General features: G+C 51.7%; 2 protein-coding genes across 2 annotated transcripts; both read right to left on the bottom strand.

The window, feature by feature from the left end:
- Positions 1-7,606: 7,606 nt before the first annotated feature.
- Positions 7,607-13,862, bottom strand: LOC134547561 (uncharacterized). Its single transcript, XM_063391668.1, has 4 exons — positions 12,660-13,862; positions 12,377-12,485; positions 9,872-10,142; positions 7,607-9,478 (listed from the first exon to the last, which is right to left on the bottom strand). The coding sequence occupies exons 1-4, from the start codon at positions 12,840-12,842 to the stop codon at positions 9,373-9,375; spliced, it is 669 nt and encodes a 222-aa protein (XP_063247738.1). The 5' UTR covers positions 12,843-13,862; the 3' UTR covers positions 7,607-9,372.
- A 147-nt stretch (positions 13,863-14,009) lies between these two features.
- On the bottom strand, positions 14,010-20,935 carry LOC134547560 (eukaryotic initiation factor 4A-III-like). The gene is given in 13 exon segments (XM_063391667.1): positions 14,010-14,209; positions 14,298-14,425; positions 14,909-15,016; positions 15,518-15,633; positions 16,090-16,228; positions 16,937-17,078; positions 17,375-17,455; positions 18,161-18,239; positions 18,241-18,294; positions 18,680-18,742; positions 19,591-19,657; positions 20,452-20,524; positions 20,700-20,935. Coding segments are annotated over 13 exon segments (1,233 nt in total). The 5' UTR covers positions 20,866-20,935; the 3' UTR covers positions 14,010-14,192.
- Positions 20,936-20,939: the final 4 nt, after the last annotated feature.

Raw genomic sequence — 20,939 nt, 5'->3', positions numbered from 1 at the left:
CTGCACGAGGGAACGCCGCCGCCGTTCTGCCGTGCACGGTTACCGGCAGAGCCCCGGTTCCCTGCGGCCGCGGCAGGACCGCGCCCGGAGTCCCAGAGCAGCTGCAGGCGGAGCAGGAGCGGCAGCGCCGGGCTCGGCCCCAGTGCCCGTCCCAGAGCGGCTCCTGCTGCCCGTGGCCATCCCGGGCCCGATCCCGCCGCCGTCCTGCGATCCGTGCCCTGCCGGCCGGGGGAGAGGCGGCACCGCTCGGGACCCCCAGCGGACACGGACAGGAGCCGGAGCTGACCTCTCCTCCTACCTCTGCGCCTCGGGCTCCGCGCAGCACCGGGAGCAGCCCCCGGGTTGGGGTTCCGCACAGCGCTCCGAGCGATGGTCCCGCAGCATCCCCAGAGCAGCATCCGCACACGGAGCGGGGCCGGAGCGACTGAGCCGCCCTTGAAGGGCGGGGGCGGGGCGGGGCCGCGGGGGCGGGGCGGGGCCTGCACAGGTGCGCGGGGCATCAGAGCGCCTGCGCGGGGCGGGGCCGACTCCATTGTAGGGGCGGGGCGGGGCCTGCACAGGTGTGCGGCGCCCCAGAGCGCCTGCGCGGGGCGGGGCCGGGGGTATGGGGGCGGGGCCTGCACAGGTGCGCGGGGCCCCAGAGCGCCTGCGCGGGGCGGGGCCGCGGGGGCGGGGCGGGGCCTGCACAGGTGCGCGGGGCGTCAGAGCGCCTGCGCGGGGCGGGCCCGGCTCAATTGTAGGGGCGGGGCCCGGGACCCGGGGGCGAGGTCTGCACAGGTGCGCGGCGCCCCAGAGCGCCTGCGCGGGGCGGGGCCGGGGGTATGGGGGCGGGGCCTGCACAGGTGCGCGGGGCCCCGGAGCGCCTGCGCGAGGCGGGACCGGAGGTATTTAAACCGCGGGGCAACGCCCCACAGCCATTTGCCACTCGGCTCTCAGAGGGGCAGGATGCTGTGCGGCCGGGCTCTCTTTTTCTCTTTCTCTGGCTCTATATTTCTCTTTCTCTATACCTCTTTTCTTCTATGCTTCTTTTTCTCTATAGCTCTCTTTTCTCCCCTCCCTTTCTCCCCTCCCCCACCCCCTACTCCCTCCCCCCCCCTACCCCCCCCTCCCTCTCCCCCCTAGCCCTCCCCTCCTTCCCCCCCCGGACCCCTCGCCCCCCACCCCCCCTCCCTATCCCCCTACACACCGCAACCCTACCCTACTCCTCTATCCTGCCCCACCGCCTTTCACCCTTCCTTCCCCCTAGTCCTGGCTCCCCCTGCTCCCTCTCCCTGCTCTCCTTCTCCCTCCCAGTTCCCCCCACCTGCCTTCAGTCCTCCTCCTCCTTCCTCCACCATTCCTTCCCCCGAACCCCGTATCCCCCTGCTCCCTCTCCCTGCTCCCCTTCTCCCTCCCAATTGCCCTCACCTGCCTTCAGTCCTCCTTCTCCTTCCTCCACCATTCCTTCCCCTGCCCCTTCTCCCTGCTGCCCTGCACACCCCAGCACCCCGACCTGCCCTCTGTCCTTGCCCCGACCACCCCGTCTGCCCCCCTATTCCCATCCTCCATCCTCCCCTCTCCTTCTTTCCCCCGCAGCCGCGGGGCTCGGGGTGCCGGACAATAAAGCCCACAGGGCCGGAGCCGGCGCCCCCACCCTCCCTGGAAGCCCCACACGGGGACAGGCCCGCCCGGCGGGTGTCCCCATACCGGTCAAACACACGGCCCGACACCGCCGGGGCTCCGGCTTTCCCTACATCACACTGGGGTGTCCCGGGGTGGTCGGGGCGGGGGTTAGGGGGCCCCCTCCTTAGGAGGGGGTCCCGGGGTGGGGGGGTTAGGGGGCCCCCTCCTTAGGAGGGGGTCCCTGGGTGGGGGGGGTTAGGAAGGGCCCCTCCGGAGGAGGGGGTCCCTGGGGGGGGGTCGGGAGGGCCCCCCTCCGGAGGAGGGGGTCCGGGGGCGGGGTGGAGGGGGGCTCCGCCCCCTTCAGTCCCCGCCCCCGGATCCCCTCCCCCGGACGGGGTCCAACCCGGCCCCCTCCCCGGGACCCCCTCCTCCGGACCGGGGCCCGGGGGGGAGGGAGGGGCGGGTGGGGTGGGGGGCAGGAGGGGAGGGGCCGTTCGTTTGTCCGGTGGTCTCTATGTGTTCACAGTTCAGAGTGACGTGACCCCCCCTGCTTCCCCCCCACCCCACCCGCCCCCCCCTCCCCCCCCCCCCCCCGGGCCCCGGTCCGGAGGAGGGGGTCTCTGGGGTGGGGGGGATCAGGTTGGGCCCCCCGGAAGAGGAGGTCCAGGGGAGGGGGGCGGGGACTGGAGGGGGGGGGTGGTCCCCCCTCCGCCCCGCCCCCTACCCCGGACCCCCTCCTCCGGAGGGGGCCCCCCTGACCCCCCCCCCACCCCAGAGACCCCCTCCTCCGGAGGGGGCCTTCCTAACCCCCCCACCCCGGGACCCCCTCCTAAGGAGGGGGCCCTTTCTAACCCCCCCACCCCGGGACCCCCTCCTAAGGAGGGGAGCCCCCCAACCCGCACCCCCCCACCCCGGGACCACCTCCCTCAAGAGGGGCCTCCCCCAACCCCACCACCCATCTCCCCCCCCAGGACCCCCTCCTAAGGAGGGGACCCCCCACCCCGGGAGCCCTCCTAAGGAGGGGACCCCCTAACCCCCCCACCCCTCAGGACCCCCTCCTAAGGAGGGGGCCCTTCCTAACACCCCCCACCCCGGGACCCCCTCCTAAGGAGGGGACCTCCCCCAACCCGCACCCCCCCACCCCGGGACCACCTCCCTAAAGAGGGGGCCCCCCCAACCCCACCACCCATCTCCCTCCCCAGGAACCCCCTCCTAAGGAGAGGGCCCTTCCTAACCCCCCCAACCCAGGACCCCCTCCTAAGCAGGGGACCCCCCCCCAAACCCACCCCGGGACCCCCACCCCGGGACCCCTCCTAAGGAGGGGGCTCCCGTGGGATGTGGGGACAGCCGGAGCCCCGGCGGTGTCACCCGTGTTCACCCTCAGGCGAACCGCATGGGGACACCGGCCAAGGGGGCCCGGCCCCGTGTGGGGGCTCCAGCGAGGGCGGGGGGCGCCGGGCTCCGGCCCTCTGGGCTTTATTCTCCGGCACCCCGAGCCCCGCGGCTGCGGGAGAAGGGGGAAAGGGGAGGACGGGACGAGAGAAGGGACAGCAGGGGATGAGAAGGAGCAGGGAGGGGCTCGGGGTGTGGAGGAAGCGGCAGGGGAAGGGAAAGGACGGGTGGGGGGAAGAGAGAGAACGGACAGAGGAGGGGGAGAGGGGGAAGACGAGGGGGTAACGGGGTAGGGACAGGAGAGGAAGGAGTGGGGGGGTCGGGTTGGGGGGAGAGAGGGAAGTGTTTAGGGGAGAAATGAGAAGAATATGGAGAGGAGGAAGGAAGCGTAGAGAGGGGGACAGGAGGGGAGGGCTGAAAGGGAGGGAAAGGGGTCGCTTTGGGGAGGACAGAGAAAGGGGGGAAAAGAGCAGAAAAAAAAGGAACACGAGGAGGAGGAAGGAGGGGTAGAGGGGGAAATAGGAAGAGGAGGCGAAACGCGTCCCGTCCCGGGCTGCGGAGCCCGGACAGCAGCGTCCGAACACAACGCGCTCCTAGTGAGCAAATGGCGGCCAAGGCAATTACCGCGCCTTAAATCACCTCGGCCCCGCCCCGCGCAGGCGCTCTGGGGCCGCGCACACCTGAGCCGGGGCCGGACCTGCCCCTGAGGCCCCGCCCCCTGCACCGCCCCCAGGACCGCCCGGCCCCGCCTCCTGCCTCGCGCCTAAGCCCCGCCCTCGGGCCCCGCCTCACACAGCCCCGGCCCCGCCCCTCTCTCCGGGCCGGCCCCGCCCCTCTCCCCTCGGCCTGCAGGTGCTCCCGGCAGGCTGACAGGGCTCCGGCTGTGCAGCAGCAGCAGCTCCCGGGGACAGAACCGCAGCCCCGCTCGGGCTGGCACGGCCCGGCACGGCCCGGCGCGGGGCCGCTCCGGGGATGGCGGCCGAGGCAGAAGGGGGCGTCCTCGCCACTGCCCGTGGCGCCCGCCCGCCTCCCACCCACCCGCGGAGCCGCCGACCCCAGGATCCGTGTCCGCACACCGGGAAACACCGTGGAGAAATTGCCCGCGGGCGGCGCCGTGCTCGGGGTTGTGCACAGGCAGCCGGGTAGACACACGCGTGGTCCTTGTGTTTTCCCGCCCTTTTGTCCGCCATTTTGGGAAGGTCACCGCCGTGACGCCGAGCCGCCATCTTGATTGTGGCAGCAACAAGGCCCCCGGGTGCTGCCGTACTCAGGCGCCTGATCAAAATGGCGGCCGGAGCCGCAGCGGGGCGCCGCAGATCGCGCAGCGCGGGCCCCCCGCGAGTCAGGGACGGGCCCGGGGCAGAGCTGCAGCTCCGCGCTGTGTCCGCAGGGCGGCAGCACTGGGCCCGGCCCGGGGCAGAGCTGCAGCTCCGCGCTGTGTCCGCAGGGCGGCAGCACTGGGCCCGGCCCGGGGCAGAGCTGCAGTACCGCGCTGTGTCCGCAGGGCGGCAGCACTGGGACGGGAATGAGGCAGAGCTGCAGTACCGCGCTGTGTCCACAAGGCGGCAGCACTGGGACGGGCCCGGGGCAGAGCTGCAGTACCGCGCTGTGTCCACAAGGCGGCAGCACTGGGACGGGAATGGGGCAGAGCTGCAGTACCGCGCTGTGTCCGCAGGGCGGCAGCACTGGGACGGGCCCGGAGCTCCCCGCCCGTCGGGGACCCGCAGACAGGGACCCCCGAAGAGAACGTGCACAGAAACCCCCTAAAATAAATGTCCAATCACAACTAGAAGACCCCTGCCACCAAGCAAATTCAAACCAAGGAACCCTCTGTTTTACGCTATATTCCATTATTTCTTTATCTTTATTATTTTTATATTCATCATTACCATTTATCTTATCTATTCATATCTATGTACATAATATATAGAATATCATAGCAACATACACAATATATATAGCATAGATATTCTTGATAGTATTTTTCATAGTTTATATTTCTATTTTTATTATGTTTTTATATAATGTTTTTTCAAGTCATGTTTATTTATTTATATTTTAAACTATTTGCCTTCATTAACCTGACACTGCAGAATCCCAATTAACCAGAATTAAATTTGCCCGGTTTTCTAAGTGGGAAAGAATTTATTTTTATTAAAATAATAATATAATAATATAATAATATAATAATATAATAATATAATAATATAATAATATAATAATATAATAATATAATAATATAAAGAGTTTTATTTTTATTAAAATAATATTGGTATATTTTCTCTTTCTGTGTTCTTTTGGGCGAGGGGGTTTTGGGGTTGTTTTGTTTTTTTGTTTGTTTGCTTTGTTTTGGATTTCTTTGTTACCAAACGGTGAGGTTTGGAGAGTTACAAAATTAAAAGACTGCTTTGCTTTACTGTTCCTTCTGAAATACACCTGACTTCAAGTTCCTGCTGCTGATCCTGTAAATGGGAAGGATGGGGGTAAAAAGGCAAAAAATGGCCCCAGGGCCATTTTACATTTACATTTTACATTTACTGCTTTCTCCATTCAGGTTTTTTAATGTAGCAGAAAATACAGAGGCTTTTCTAAAGTACAGTGGGCATGGATGTCATTTGTTCACTTCTTTGGTGCCAACAGGCAAAATTCCACACACTTGGGCTATAAAAGAGCAAGAAAAAAAGAAAAAGGAAAAAAGAAAACATGAAAAAAAAGAGAAATAAAATAAAAATTTAAAAATAAAATAAAAATTTCAAGTAAAAAAAGAGTAAAGAAAAAAGGAAAAAAAATTAAAAAATACAAAAAAACCAAGCATGAAAACCTCATGCTGCAGCCCATTATACCAATGTAAACATTAGAAAACATATCCTTTAAAAAAAAAGTACCCCACAAAAAAAACCCTCAACAAAACTCCAATCAAACACAACCTGATCAACACCTCCGTTAAGAAGCAGAACATTAAATCAATAGACCACATCCCTTATCACATACCATGTACAGCATACAACTAAAGAGTGAAATGTCACAAACCACCTTAAAACCACTGAACAGAAAAAGCTTTCAACAATGAAAAACTGCATCTAACAAACACCCAAAGCTCCACGGGCCAGGCTGGTGCTCGGGGTCCCGCGGAGGCAGCCGGGAGGAGAAACCCCGAGTCATTGTGCTTGTCCCGCCCTTTTGTCCGCCATCTTTGAAAGGTCAAAAGCAGCGCGCCGAGCCGCCATCTTGAGAGTGGCGTCATGTGACTTCCGGTATTTTCTGGCCGCCATCTTGGTTGTGGGTGAAGCCGTTTCCGGTTGAGTCGCCATTTTTTTTGTGGCACCCGCGAAGGCCCCCGGGTAGCGGTTTCTCAGGAGCCTGACCAAAATGACTTCCGGAACCGCACCGCGGCGCGGCAGAGTGCGCAGACAGTTCCCTCCCACCGGGAAGCGCCAGGGAAAATTGTGCCTGGGCGGCTCCGTGATCGGTGTTTTGAACAGGCAGTCGGGTAGACGCCTCCGGGGTCCTTGTATTTTTCCCGCCCTTTTGGCCGCCATCTTTGGAAGGTCAAAGGCAGCGCGCTGAGCCGCCATCTTGAACGTGGCATCACATGACTTCCGCTACTCTTCGCCGCCATCTTGGTTGTGGGTGACACCACTTCCGGTTGCGCCGCCATCTTTGTTGTGGCACCTCCGGTTGCCCCCCGGTTTTTACGGAGGTGCCCGAGTAAATCGTGTCCTGGAGCCCGGCAGAAAGGAACCCCCGAAGAGAACGTGCACAGAAACCCCCTAAAATAACTGCCCAACCACAACTAAAAGACCCCTGCCACCAAGCAAATTCAAACGAAAAACCCCTCTGCTTTAAGCTATATTCCCTAATTTATTTATATTTAATTATCTTTATATTTTATCATTACCATGTATTTTTTCTATTCATATCTGTGAATATAATATATAGAATATTGTAATAATATATGCAATGAGTAATATTATATATTGTATTTATGTATATTCATGATATTATTTTTCATATTTATAGTTCTCTTTTTATTATATATATTTATATTTTTGTACTTATTTTTCAAAATTCGTGTCTATTTCTTTATGTTTTAAACTCTCTTAATTCATTAACATAACACATCAGCACCACAATTAAGCAGAATTACATTAGCCTGGTTTCCTAAGGGGGAAAGTGGTTTTAAATTAAAATAATATTGGTATAATTTCTCTTTCTCTGTTCAGGATTTCTAATTTAGCAGAAAATACAGAGGTTTCTCTAACTGCACTCTCAATTCTATCCGGACGTGCAGTGGACACGGATTTCATTTGTCACCTCCTCTGTTCCCACCAGCCAAACTTCCACACACTTGGGCTATAATAGAGTAAGGAAAAAAAAAAGGAGCAAAAAAAGAGGAACAAATAAAATGAGATAAAAATAGAGAAAATAGTAAATAAACTAAAAAATTACAAATCAAATGAAATTTAAAGGTAATAAAAAAGAAGGTAAAAATAAAATAGGAACAGAAAAACAAGGAAAGAAATAAAATTAAATAAAAAATTAGAAATAAAAGTAAAAAATAAAAAATAAAAATGAATATGAAAAATAAATAAGCAAATAATATATTAAAAAATATAAATAAAATTAAAGTATAAAGGTAAAAAAGAACAAAATATAAAAACATTTAAAAAATCCAAAACAAAAAAATAACATGAAAAAATGAAACAGAATAAAATAAAATGGCATGAAAAAAAAAACAATAATTCAAAAGTAAAATAAATAAATAAATACAAAAAACCACCCCAAAATTAAAAGACTGCTTTGTTTTACTGTTCCCTCTGAAATACACCTGACTTCAAGTTCCTGCTGCTGATCCTGTAAATGGGAAGGATGGGGGTAAAAAGGCAAAAAATGGCCCCAGGGTGTTTACAGCTTTCTCCACTCAGGTTTTTTAATTCTGCAGAAATCACAGAGGCTTTTTTAACATGCAGGGGACATGGATGTCATTTGTTCACTTCTTTGGTGCCAACAGGAAAACTTCCACCTACTCGGGCTATAAAAGAGTAAGGAAAAAAAAAAGAACAAAGAAAACATAAAAAAAAAAGAAATAAAAATTTAAAAATAAAATAAAAATTTCAAGTGAAAAAAAGAGTAAAAATTAAAATAATAAAAACTTAAAATAAAAATTTTAAAATACAAAAAACCCCCATGAAAATAGAAATAAAAATTAAATGTAATTAAAAAAGTAAAAAGTAAAATAATAAAAAAGAAAAGTAAATTAGAAAATTAAAAATATAGAATTAGAATATAAAAACCTTTTAAAAATACAAAAGAAAACAAAAACATGAAAAAATAAAACACAATAAAATAAAATAGCATGAAAAATAAAACAACACAACAATCAATCAAGAAAAAAAATGAATTCAATAAATGCAGCTCTCCCCCCCTTCCACTGCCTAACACAGCTCCAGGAGTGTTCTTGATTATGCAGGGATAAGGAAAACAAACCCAGTGCCTCCCACAAATTCAGGTTTTCTAGACAGCCCCCAGTTTTACTTGGAAACAAATTCTATTCAAGCTAGAAGCTCACCTGGGATGAACATCCAAATGTGCCAAGGCAGCAAAGAACCATCCCATTGTGCCCAAGGAACAGCAATTAGGCCAGGGTTTAAGTTTTACTGGGTTTCATGGAATTAAAAACGCAGGAAAATTCAACTTTACAAAGAGATTCATTCTGGCAATTAAACACTTAGCAAGTTTTCCTGGGAATTTACAGAATTCTGTGCATATGGTGCTGAACAATGCCTGATTTACCAACATCAATTTGGGAAATTTCCTTGGAAATGTGCCCTAAGTAGTACAAAAATTCCAATTAGCATGGAAAATATGAAAAAATAAATACTCCCTTACTAAAATCAGAGAGAGGAAAACCAGCAAATCCAAGGAACAAAGAACATCTAAATCCCAGCTTGCCTGGAAAACAAGCTCAGGAATTGCTAACACGGAAAACTTTTGCAACTTTGGAGGAATTTGGTGCAAGTTCATGGAATGATGATTTCAAATCTGCTTCCCCTGCTCTGATTTTAAAGGGAAGCGGCATTAAACCTGTCAAGTTACTCCTGTCCAAGAATGATCCCTATTTTGTGTGAGTAACAATCCCAAGAAACTCCAATCTTACTTGTATTTGACATCTGAAACTCTCAGCAGAGTTGGGAAGTCTCAATGAAACAAAAGAGCCACAGTCCCTGGAACAACAAAATTCTACTTGGCCAAAATCAGGACATTTATTTACAAATCCAGGGAGTAGGAGGAGGAGGATGACACCAGGAGCACACTCCAGCTGAAAGTCACCATTTATTGGAAAAGGCAGGAAATGAAATGGACCCTCTCTGGTTCTGCTCAAGCAATTCCCCGGGCGTCGGAGAGAAAAGTGGGAACCTCAGACCAGGACAGGGCCTTCCAGGGGCTCTGCCTCGCAGGGGCTCTCTCCTCTTTTGCCAGCTGCCTGCAAGAGGAAAAACAACGGGAGTCAAGTGTCAAACCTGGGCAGGACGTCCTCGGTTGAGGCAGATGGAACAGGCCCCCCCACAGAGTGAGTCCAGGCCGGGTGCCGGGGAGCTCCGGCAATCGGGGACCGCCCGTGGCACCAAAGGGCTGCAAAAGCAGCCCCGGCTGCGCTGCCCGGGTTTGGTGCCGGCACACGGCAAGGGCTGGGCACAGGGGCAGCACTCGGAGCTGGGACCACAGGAGAACGGCCCAAAGCCGGGTCCAACATCCAGCAGTGCAGGCAGCACACCCCGGGAGAAACTCAGGGGGGAGAAGCCCCCCGGATGCTCCCTGCACACTCCACGTTCCCGGCCTTTGGCAGCTGTGCCAGGGCCTCCCTCAGAACACCGACCTCACCGTGCAGCTCCTGCTAAATAGGAGAACCTGGGGAAACCACGCAGAAATCCAGGCATTTCCAGTTCTTGAGAGCCAAAGCGGCAGCAAAATGCGTGCAAACTTCGTGCTGCAAAGCAGGGATTCACTCCAGAGGGGACACGAGGATCCCTCCAGCAGCCAAGATTTCTCTCGGGCTCGTCCCACTGCTCCCTGAGGACACAAGCAGCAGTTTCTCCCTGGTGTTCCCCTTTCCATCCATCCAAAGACTTCTGTCCTCCTCAAACTCCCTGTTTGGGAAGAGAAGGAGCAATGTTAGCATCACACAGACTGTGCACGAGGAACAAAAAGTGCCAAAACCCCTCAAACATCCAAAATAACTACAACAGAAATGCCCTCTACCCTCCACGATACCAACATCACATAAAACAAACAAATTACCCTCTTCACACAAAATATCTAAATCTCCCTAAAATCTTTAAAATAATCACAAATTAGCCAAAAATTAAAAACTTCAGTCTCATTAACAAAACCCTTAAAATAAACACAAAGTAAAAAACTCCACCATACAACCAATTGCCAGCAAACAAACCACACTGCACTCTTTTCACTAACAACTCCTGTCATAAAAATGAAGCAAAAATAAAAAACAACCATCTAGAACCCCACATAACAAATCACAAGAAATAGTAAAGATAAATCAAACCAACTTACTAAGCTCAAAACTGAACAACGGACCCTAAACATGACTAAAAAAAAAATCTGTCTCTACACTAACTCCAAAATAATAACCAATACTCTATAAAATTAACCAAACTAATTAAAAACATGAAAAAATCTAGAAAACTAAAAAATAAGCATCACTACCCCCAAAAAACTACCTAAAAAAAATCCACCATATCAATACCCATGTTCCCAAAAACAAAAGTAATAAAAACCACCAAAACAACAAACAAATCAAACTACAAAAAAACCCAAACCAAACCAAAAGCCAAACTTAAAATAACACAAAAATTCCTAACTCAATAACCCCATAATGCCTCAAACCATCCAAACAAAAATGCCACCTATACATACACACAAACCCAAAAGATCAATTGAACCATAAACAATATCTCCCAAATTATTTGTAACTATAGAACATACTGCAATCAAGCCAAATAAATAAACCCCTATAATACAGTAAACAATTAAAAATATTAATACACCCTAACAAATTAACTACACTACCTCAGACCCACCAAAACCAACACTACATACTCACTTTAATAAAAGCCACCACTAAATAAATAAAAACCTGCCCTATACCTTACGCTACAGCCCATTACACCATTGTAAATCTTAGAAAATGTATTCTTTAAAAATATAACACATCACCAAAAAAAAAATCAACAAAACTCAAATCAAACACAACCTGATCAACACCTACACTAAGAAGCTTAACATTAAATCAATAGACCACATCCCTTATCACACACCATCTACAAACAGAGTAAAACTACACAGTAAATTATTAAATACCGCCTTAAAACCACTAAACACAAACTTTTAAAAATTAAAAACTGCATTTAACAAAACATCCAAAGCTCCACCAGGCCTTACCAATCTGAACCCTTACATACAATAAACAAAACCAAAAAAACCCCACACCAAATAATACATTTCAGAAGTCTATTTTAAAAAGCTACTTAACTTAATTCTACCTCAACTACAAACAAATTCATCTGTTATCTTCACTCCAAACCCAAATGACACAAAATAAATACCAACAAATAAAGCAAAACACCATATAGAATGTAATATTGTATAAAACCCACATAGACAACGTGACATTCCCGTTCCAGCTGGGCAATTCCAGGGAATGAATGTGCTGGGAGCGCTCCCCTCGAGGGCCGGGGCAGAGACGCCTCAAACGCAGCAGCACAGCCCAATTTAAACCCTCCAAATGCTGCCAAAGCTGAGCTTTCCTTCAATTCAAGCCCTGAATCTGAGGCAACAGTGAGCGCTCACCTCACCCTAAACCAATACCACGGCCAATAAAGGTATTCTCCTCTTCAAATTAATCCCCGACAAGAACAGAAAAGGAGCTTGTTTCCTCACATTAAATCTCTCCAATGATGGGAAAAGGGAGATTTTTGCCTCAATTCAAACCCTTTAAAAAGAGCAATAACGGGGCTTTGCAGCCACTTTAAACCTTAGCATGATAAAAATACGGGGGTTACCCTCAATTCAAGCAGCTCAGCTGCTGCTGCCCTGTCTAGCACAAAGATTTGCCACCAGCACCTCCTTCAAGCAACGCCCCACATCCAAGTGCATCCAGCTGCTCCCCCAGAGCCAAGGAGAGGCTCTCACCATCGCTCCATGAGACACCCCTGGGAGTCCAGCACAAACCCCTCTCCTCCAGCAGCTCCATGGCAAAGGGAGCTGAGGGAACCCCTCTTCGAGCAGCCTCGGGAGGAGCCGCCCTCTCATCACCATCACTGTTGGGGCTGCTCTGAGCCCTCCTCATCCTCACAGCTCTCACCTGAGGGCGGGGGCAGAGGGGTCCTGCTGCTCAGGGCAGCACGGAACGCTGCTGCTGGTGCTGAAGGTGGTGGAACAGCAAGAGGAGACAGCTGGTACCTGCCTTTGTGCTGCAGGGAAGGAACAATCATTAGTGAAGGTCAGGGGCTGAAGCAGAGATCCGAGAAGCTGCTGAACTTGGCTCGTATTTAAATGTCTGCTAGACTGGCCAGAGCCACGTTCCCTGGCATTTCCAGGAATAAACCTTTTGTGGGAAGTAAGGGGTGAATGTTAGACAGCCTTACCTCCTGAGCCTGGGAAGCAATGCTGGAGGCTGGCTTGGTGAGAAATGCAGCAGCTTTCCTCTGGGAATAGCCCACAAGGCTCCCACTGAAAACTGCAGGGTGGTGACAGTTCAGGAACAGCACTGTGAAGCCTGTGGGAATCTTGTCTCCTACCTGAGTCTTACTGGGGGTTGGTATGCTCATTATTGAGGCTTGTTTGCCATTCTCAACCTATAGTCAGATACAAGATTGAATGCTTTCATTTGTTAGTGGCATAATAGAATATTTCACAGCAGGAAAATGTGTTTTCTATGTGGCACCCCCTTACACTGCTCTTTCTCTCAGTTGTTTACAGAATATGGAAGACTAGCTATGGAAGAAAATTACCAAAAGCCATTTCAGGTAACTGTGTTAAATGGATTTAAGCAGTGGAATGTGTAGAAAATGAGCTGAGGATAATTTCTGAAGAGAAATTAGTTGGGCTCAAGGTAACCAGTTCTTTGCAAGACTAATTTTCCTTCACTATTGCCATATGGCTTAGCAAAAGTCCAGTGGAAAAATGCTGAAGAGGATCACATTTTGGCCAAGTATAGCTTTGTGCTTGAGTTATAAGGCATAAAAGGAATCAAAATGTCAAGTGATGTGCAGGTGTTAAGGAGAAAAATTTTGGGCTGCCTTATTGTTTATTACTCTGAGATATGGTTGGTCTTTGCTGGTGGTAGATGGTTTTGAGACAAGGTCCTGTTTGGTGGTGGGTTTGTTGTTTAATTGGTTTTTTAAACAAGCAAACACTTGCACCACAGAACCACAAGGCTGCTTAATTTAGAGCAGCCAGATAGACCAAAAAACTTCACAGTATCCTTGCTTGTAATCTATAATATATTATAGTTTTAGGGCAGCCAAATACTTAAAAATACTCACACGTGACTGGGAAGATGGAAGGAGGTACAGCAGCAGGAAGAGGTGGAGAAGGTGACCAGACAGGATACCTGCTCCTTCTGCTCAGGAAGCTCCTCAGGATGGGAAATCCTCATCTGGAGCAGTGACTGTGGTGATCTCTGGCTCCACAAAGACACAACCAGCAGGAAACTTCTGCCTATCTCCTAAGTCAATTTTCCTACAGCAGGCTAGGGCCAGGCCACAGGTTTTTTTCCTGTAGATAACTTAACCTTTAAGGATCAGACAAGGAAACTAAAAGTACATCAGGTGCCATGGCACAACAATGAAAGGGTAGAGAACAGGAACTCTGCATTTCATGAACCCAGACAATGGGGAGTGTCCAATGTTTTGTTTCATTATGTCAGCCAAGTATGGCAGTATCTCCAAACTCCCAGCCTGTTACTATGCTGGGCTAAAGTAATTTAGCACAGGTTTGGTCAAACTTCCTTTTTTTATTGAAAAACGTGGGTGGGAGTACAGACAATATTTACACAAATTCCCGAGGGCAGCTCAGCTCAGCTCAAGAACGTACGACCAAAAATAGGATAAAAGGACGTGGGTCCGAAAGAGAGCGATGGAGGGACCAGATGGCACAACTTGTGCTGGCCACGGGCTTCAGATGAGATCAGCGACTGGAAGGAGAGAAAGGGACAGGGTTAGAAGGGTGGAGTGTGGAGAGGCCCGGCCAGGGGCTCCTCCAGCAGAGGGCGGCACACGCACCGTTCATGGGCATCTCGTCGATCTGGGTCGAGTAGTACTGCTCGATGTCCCGCAGGATGCGGATGTCGTCGTTCTTCACGAAGTTGATGGCCACGCCCTTGCGGCCGTACCTGCCCGAGCGGCCGATCCTGCCGGGGCACGGGAACAGGGGATGGAGCCGGGGGAAGGGAGAGCTCCCCCAGCCGAGGCACGGGAACAGGGGATGGAGCTGGGGGAAGGGAGAGCTCCCCCAGCCGAGGCACGGGAACAGGGGATGGAGCCGGGGGAAGGGAGAGCTCCCCCAGCCGAGGCACGGGAAGAGGGGATGGAGCCAGGGGAAGGGAGAGCTCCCCCAGCCGAGGCACGGGAACAGGGGATGGAGCTGGGGGAAGGGAGAGCTCCCCCAGCCGAGGCACGGGAACAGGGGATGGAGCCGGGGGAAGGGAGAGCTCCCCCAGCCGAGGCACGGGAAGAGGGGATGGAGCCAGGGGAAGGGAGAGCTCCCCCAGCCGAGGCACGGGAACAGGGGATGGAGCTGGGGGAAGGGAGAGCTCCCCCAGCCGAGGCACGGGAACAGGGGATGGAGCCGGGGGAAGGGAGAGCTCCCCCAGCCCCGGGCAGCCCCAGCCTACCTGTGGATGTAGAGCTCTCTGTTGTTGGGCAGGTCGTAGTTAATGATCAGCGACACCTGAGGCACGTCCAGGCCCCGAGCCCAAACGTCCGTGGAGATGAGAACTCGGCTGCAGAGAGAAGGGCACAGTCAGGGCTTTGCTGGGAACGCCCAGGCTCCAGCACAGAGCATCCCCTGCTGCTCCTGCTCCCCTGCCCACGGCCCACCAGCAGCACCCACAGCTCTGCTGCAGGGAAAGCAGGGAAATCTCTTGCACCATCACCAAACTTCAGTCAAGACAGGCCCAGAACAGCCTGGATCTTTCAGAAGGAAGGATGCTCCCAAGTGTTCAAAATACTCAGAATGGAGCACAAACATTTCTTCCTTCATGTATTTTAAATGCAGCAACTCACAACGTCTTCAGCAAAACACAACAGACTAATTGTACACCCAGAGGTATGAGCATTCCTCCTGGGAAAGTGGCCATCTCTCAACCCTTCAACACCACAGGAGACAGATGGAAATCAGAGTTCTCCTCAATCTGAGCTGGACAAAGCCCTGACAGAGAGGTTTCATGAGCTTCCCTGCCCTGAGGCAGCACGATGTCAGCAACGCTGCGTGGGGCACTCACCTTGCACCAGACCTGAACTCCTTCATGATGGACTCCCTCTCCTTTTGGGGCATGTCCCCGTGCATGGATGAAACGGTGAAGTTGGCTTCCCTCATCTTCTCTGTGAGCCAGTCGACCTGTGAACACAGCCTGGCTCAGCCCTGTGCTCACACAGCCAAACCCAGCAGCTGTGCTGCAGAGCCTTTGCTGAGATGAGCTGCTACGGACTGAGAGACACTTCCACAGCACTCTGGGACAAAGGCAAGTAAACACTGCTTACAGAGCATCAGCTGTGTGACACAGGGCTCCACAGGCCCTGAAGGGAAAGGAATTAAGAGCATTTATTCAGGAAGTGTGGTTTTGCTCCAGGAATTATAAGCAATTAGACTGAGCACATTCTTACCTACTTCTCTAAAAAGGCAATTCCTGTCAGCTGTATCAGGTCTGTCTGTTAAGTCAGGCACATCCCAAAGGTTTAACCTATGGCCCTACTGAACCGTTTCCAAATGGGGGAGCAAGCAGACCTCATAACTAACCCAGCACTGTTTGAGTCACCCTCAGGAAGCACCAGGCCCCTCTGATAGCCCCTGTACCTTTCTCTTGGTGTTACAGAAGATGACAGCCTGCGTGATGGTCAGCGTGTCGTAGAGATCGCACAGCGTGTCAAACTTCCACTCTTCCCTCTCCACAGCCACGAAAAACTGCTTGATTCCCTCGAGGGTCAACTCATCACTGCAGGGAAGAACACCCAAGCAGGTGAGTAGCAGTGAGAAGGGCTGGGGGTGCCTCACCAGAGACCACCCCTCTGCCCTGTGTGCTGTCCAAGTTGCTCTAGAAGGTCCTGGGAAACCTCAGCTGTAAGAAGAGCCCTGAATATGACTTGTTCAGCAGAGACTGGAACTGCTCTGCTCCAGCCAGCCTGCTCCAAAGGGGAATATTTCCCTTCTCATCACCTCAAATGTACCACACGGGGCAGTGTAAGAGCTCAGGCAAGAGGGAGACTCCTCCCAAGTTCCAGTGCACAAGGACCTGTGACACCACCAGGTGTAAACTCCAAGAACACTGAGGATCAGTCAGCTAAAGGGTTTTCTGCCTGATATATAATAGGAAATTATAACAGGAAGCCTAAAAAATCCTCTGGGAGAGCCCAGGAATTGGGTAAGTGTGAAGGACAGATTTCCATGAGGAGAGACTGCTGTCCATGGGGAGGATGAGGGGACAGCCAGGCTGAGCAGCAGCACACAGAACTGGACAAGGATAAAGGCAGGGAGGTAAGTCAGCCCCTGCTGGAAAAACAGGACATGAGCACATCTGCAGACACTCAGGAATGGTGAGCAGGAACACAGGAGACTCTCTGTACATTGAAATCAGTTAGTGCTGTGAACTGCCCAGGGCTGGAGCAACTCAGAGTCCCTGTTCTCCCCAAGGAGAGTCACTCACCGTTTCACCAAGATGCGGATGGGGTCTGTCATGAATTTGTTGGTCATTTCCAAGATTTCATGTGGCAACGTGGCGCTGATCAGAACCACCTGCGTGGCTGGAGGCAGGTACCTGTACACGTCATAAATCTGCTCCTTGAAGCCTGCAGCGCAAACCAAAGCACACAGCACAGTTAGCACATCCTCCCAAACATCCTCCCCTTTCACAGTCTGATCTGGGATTCAGTGCTGGGTCTGTACTGTGGGATGAACATTGTTGTGTGGATCAGTAACATCAGACAAGCTGTTTTATGGAGCTTCACCTATTACAGCCTACAACTAACTGTAATTGTCTATCTTCTTAAAAACCAGCTTTTAGAAATGGGCCTGCTAGCTGGGACACCCTGGAATCTCAAAGAAGCACGGAGAAAGCAAATAAAAGGGAGACAAATGTTTTTACCTTTATTGAGCATTTCATCTGCTTCGTCCAAAACCAGCATTTTGATGGCACGAGTTCTTAGACTTCTGCGACGAATCATATCTGTAAGATTTCACTGTGTGAGATGAGGATGCTCTGAAAGCAAGTGAGCCCATACTGCTCCCACCACTGTCAGGGCAGTGTGGAGGAGGAGGAAGAGACGAGAGAAATACAAAATGCCAGATGAACTTTTTGTCAACAGAATCCCCAAATCCTGTTTGAGAACCAACCCAGTTAGGCAGCTGCTAATTTTTAGGTTTTTGTTTGTGTTTTTTCACTTGCTGGGACCAGCTCATGTCCTCCCAGTGACAGGAGCTTGTGTCAGGGCTGTGTGTTTCTCAGACACAGAAATGTGAGCCCGAAGGCCAACACTACCCCTGTGGTAACTGCCACAGTAAATGTTAAACAGTAAAGGTTAAACTCTCTATGCAGTGAAGCCAGACGGTACCCGCTGCAAGTGCACCTCATTTAACAAAGATGGAGCAACCACCAGGACACACAAAATGTGGGCCTATTTTTGGCACTCATGTGGGCCTGGCTCCTGTCCCCTTGAAGACTCAGGGACTGTCATACTCCTTTTTCCCAAGCCACCACATAAAGAGTCACCTCACCAATGAAAGGCAAAATACAAACAGAGAAAATGAAAATCCCACCACCACTGATGTCTGTCCAGCCCTTTCCAGGCACACCTGCAGTAAGCTGTTACCTTGTTCCAGTTCACCCTGCTGTCACATTAATGGTGTTACAATAAACGCTGAATTTCCTTACCAAACACCCTGCCGGGGGTGCCAGCCACCACGTGCTGCCCGTAGTCCAGCTTGCGGATATCCTCCCCCACGTTGGTACCCGCCGATGCAGGCGTGGCACTGCACGTTCATGTAGTCTCCCAGGGCCAGGAGCCCCTGTGTGGATACACAGAGCTGGATTAATTACCCCAGCTCTCCTCGAGGCTGCATTTGTGAGGATGCAGGTCTGTGCAGCCCTGCTGGGGGTTTTTTAATGAGGTGTCAGCACAAGGAGTTAGAGGGAATTTTTAATGTCTGTCACCCAAACCTCCACAACATCAGGCCTTAAAAACTCAGTCAGGGCTGTGCAAAACCTCAGACTGCCACAGTAATGAACATAATGCCGAGGAGCAAACAGCTCTGTACCAGATGATACTTTGTTACTTCTCTCAGGAACAGAAAGAAAAAGTGGAAGCTGTGCTCTGAGCTGTGCTACAGAAACGCCAGAGCACTGGCCCCAGGCCTTGCAGTGCTCTCCAGACAGGGCTCCCAGTGCTCCTACCTTCTGAATCTGCACAGCCAGCTCCCGAGTGGGCGCCAGGATCAAGGCTTGGGTCTCTCGAACCTGGGGAAAACACGGAATGCCAGAGGTCAGTCACAGGCCAGAGGAAGCGTGCAAGAGAGATGGGCCTCACTGAATCGAAGCTGTGAAGTGTCACAGCTGAAAGATTTCTATCAGAATCTTGTGCTAAAGATAAACAAAGTGTGTACATTTCTTGCAAAACAGACCAAATTTCAAGCCCTTCAGTTCTGTGTGTTTGGTTCAGATAAACACCTTGCACTGCTCAAGGACTCCAGGACAAAGCCTCTAAAAGTATCATGAGCACCTTACAGAAATAAAGCAAAAGCTGCCCTTTCCACTTAGCATATGCAGCCTTTATTTTTACGTCCCCACACAGTGACAGATAAGTAACAATCCCAGCCCACTGAAAACCCCCCTTTATTCAATTGCATCTACACATCCAAGTTACACCCCAAAACTTCTGGATGGACACGATGCCCCTGAGCAGAACAAAAGCAAACAGCTGTCAGTCAAAAAAATCTAGGTTTGATTGTGTGCCGTGTGTGGCAGAGTTGTTCTGATAGGCTGATGATGCTGTTAGGATTGTCTGAAGACAATTCTGCTTGCTGAGAGGTTAACTTTGCCCTCACAGGTGAAAGACGTCAGCTACTAAAGACAACTTTACGCTGACAAGACATCAGCTGAACTTATTTTGCCAGACTGGCTTTAACAGTCAAATTGTTACAAAGTCTGGTGAAGTTCTCAGTCAGAATTCTGTCTGAGGTTCACTGCCCATAATTAAAGAATTTCAATGTAAAGCTTCATTTATTCACTCCTAAAGAACACACTTGTATGATGAAGACCAGTGATTTAGTAAAAATTACTTTCAGCATGTGCTGCTGTGGGATTACCTGTATGTCCAGGCATTGCAGAACAGATATTGAGAATGTTGCTGTCTTCCCTGTTCCCGACTGTGACCTGAGGAGCAGACGTGTGGTGAACACTCTGGAGATGTCTGGACAAACAGCACAGGCAATCCAAACACATTCCACCCCTCTGCTCTCTCCCACCCCTCCACTGCAAAGAACTCGGCAGGGCCAACACAGGCTTGTTATGATCACAGTGTGACCTGCTGCCAGGCAGCTTTGAGAACCTGGGACAGAACATCCAGGGTCCCCAGCTCTGGCACCTTCCCTCCTTATCACACCAGCATTTTAACTTGCTGCCATCTGCCACACATACACTTTCTTCCAAGTAAACGACAGATAACCCAATGCAATTTGCAAGGCTAGTAACTTGCACAGGTGACCAAGAAAGTTTTTTTTCAATGGGATGCATATCCTTTTTTGTCTCTAAGACATACTTTTTACAGTGACTAAATAAACTCATAAACTTTGGCATTAACCACTGTTAGGATCACAACAAGTTAGACAATTTCTCTGTTTTGCTTGTCACATCATAAAACCACAGGATAGTTCGGACTGAAAGGGAATTAAACAACATCCAGCTCCATCAACCCGGCCACGGGAAGGAACACTTTCCACCAGACCAGGCTGCCCAGAGCATCATGCAGCCTGGCCTTGAACATTTCCAGGGACGGGACACCCAGCCACAGCTGCTCTGACCAGCCTGTCCCAGTGTCGCATCCATTTCAGGTCATTCCGCACACCCCGCCGGGCACCAGCCCACGCCCACGGGCGGCCGATGCCGCTTTCCGCCCTCAAGGCAGGGAACGTGCCCGACACCCGCGCCGCGCCCCCGGCCGCACTCACTGGGCGATCACGTCCCTGCCCTTGATGATCTGCTTGATGGCTCGCTGCTGGATGGCCGACGGCTTCTCGAAGCCTGCGGGACCCAAGGGACACCGTCAGGGCAGGCCCCGGCGGCGGCCGCACGGCGCAGGCGCCGCAGGCCGCGCATCCGGGCCCTGCCCCGGCCCGCGAGCCGCTCCGAGCCCTCAGCCCGTCCCGGCCCCGCGTCCCTTCCCCGCGCCCCTGCCCCCTCCGCGCCCGCCGCCCACCGTAGGCGTAGATGCCGCGCAGCAGGTCCTCCCGCAGGCCCATGGTGTCGAAGGTGGGCGTCACGTCCACCTCCTCGCTCGTCTCGAACTCCACCTTGGTCATGTCCTCCTCCTTCATGAGGCGCTTCCGCGCCGAGCCGCCCCCGGACCCCGCGGACCCCGCCATGGCCGCGCCGCCGCCGCACAACGCCCGCCGCGCGCCCTGCGGAGCGACTGCGCCTGCGCGGGGGGCGGGAGCGG

The sequence above is a fragment of the Prinia subflava genome, chromosome 2, assembly GCF_021018805.1.
Source record: "Prinia subflava isolate CZ2003 ecotype Zambia chromosome 2, Cam_Psub_1.2, whole genome shotgun sequence".
NCBI lineage: Eukaryota > Metazoa > Chordata > Aves > Passeriformes > Cisticolidae > Prinia > Prinia subflava.
The sequence above is the reverse complement of the archived record's forward strand: the minus strand, read 5'-3'. Positions and strand labels throughout refer to the sequence as shown.

Excerpts from the sequence above, each read along its gene's own strand:
- LOC134547561 (XM_063391668.1), bottom strand. The coding sequence starts at position 12,842 with ATGAGCATACCAACCCCCAGTAAGACTCAGGTAGGAGACAAGATTCCC. Across the intron at positions 10,143-12,376 it reads CCCTCTGCCCCCGCCCTCAG|GGAGTTTGAGGAGGACAGAA; the intron begins GTGAGAGCTGTG and ends CTTCCCAAACAG. Across the intron at positions 9,479-9,871 it reads AGCAGGAGCTGCACGGTGAG|GCAGCTGGCAAAAGAGGAGA; the intron begins GTCGGTGTTCTG and ends TTCCTCTTGCAG.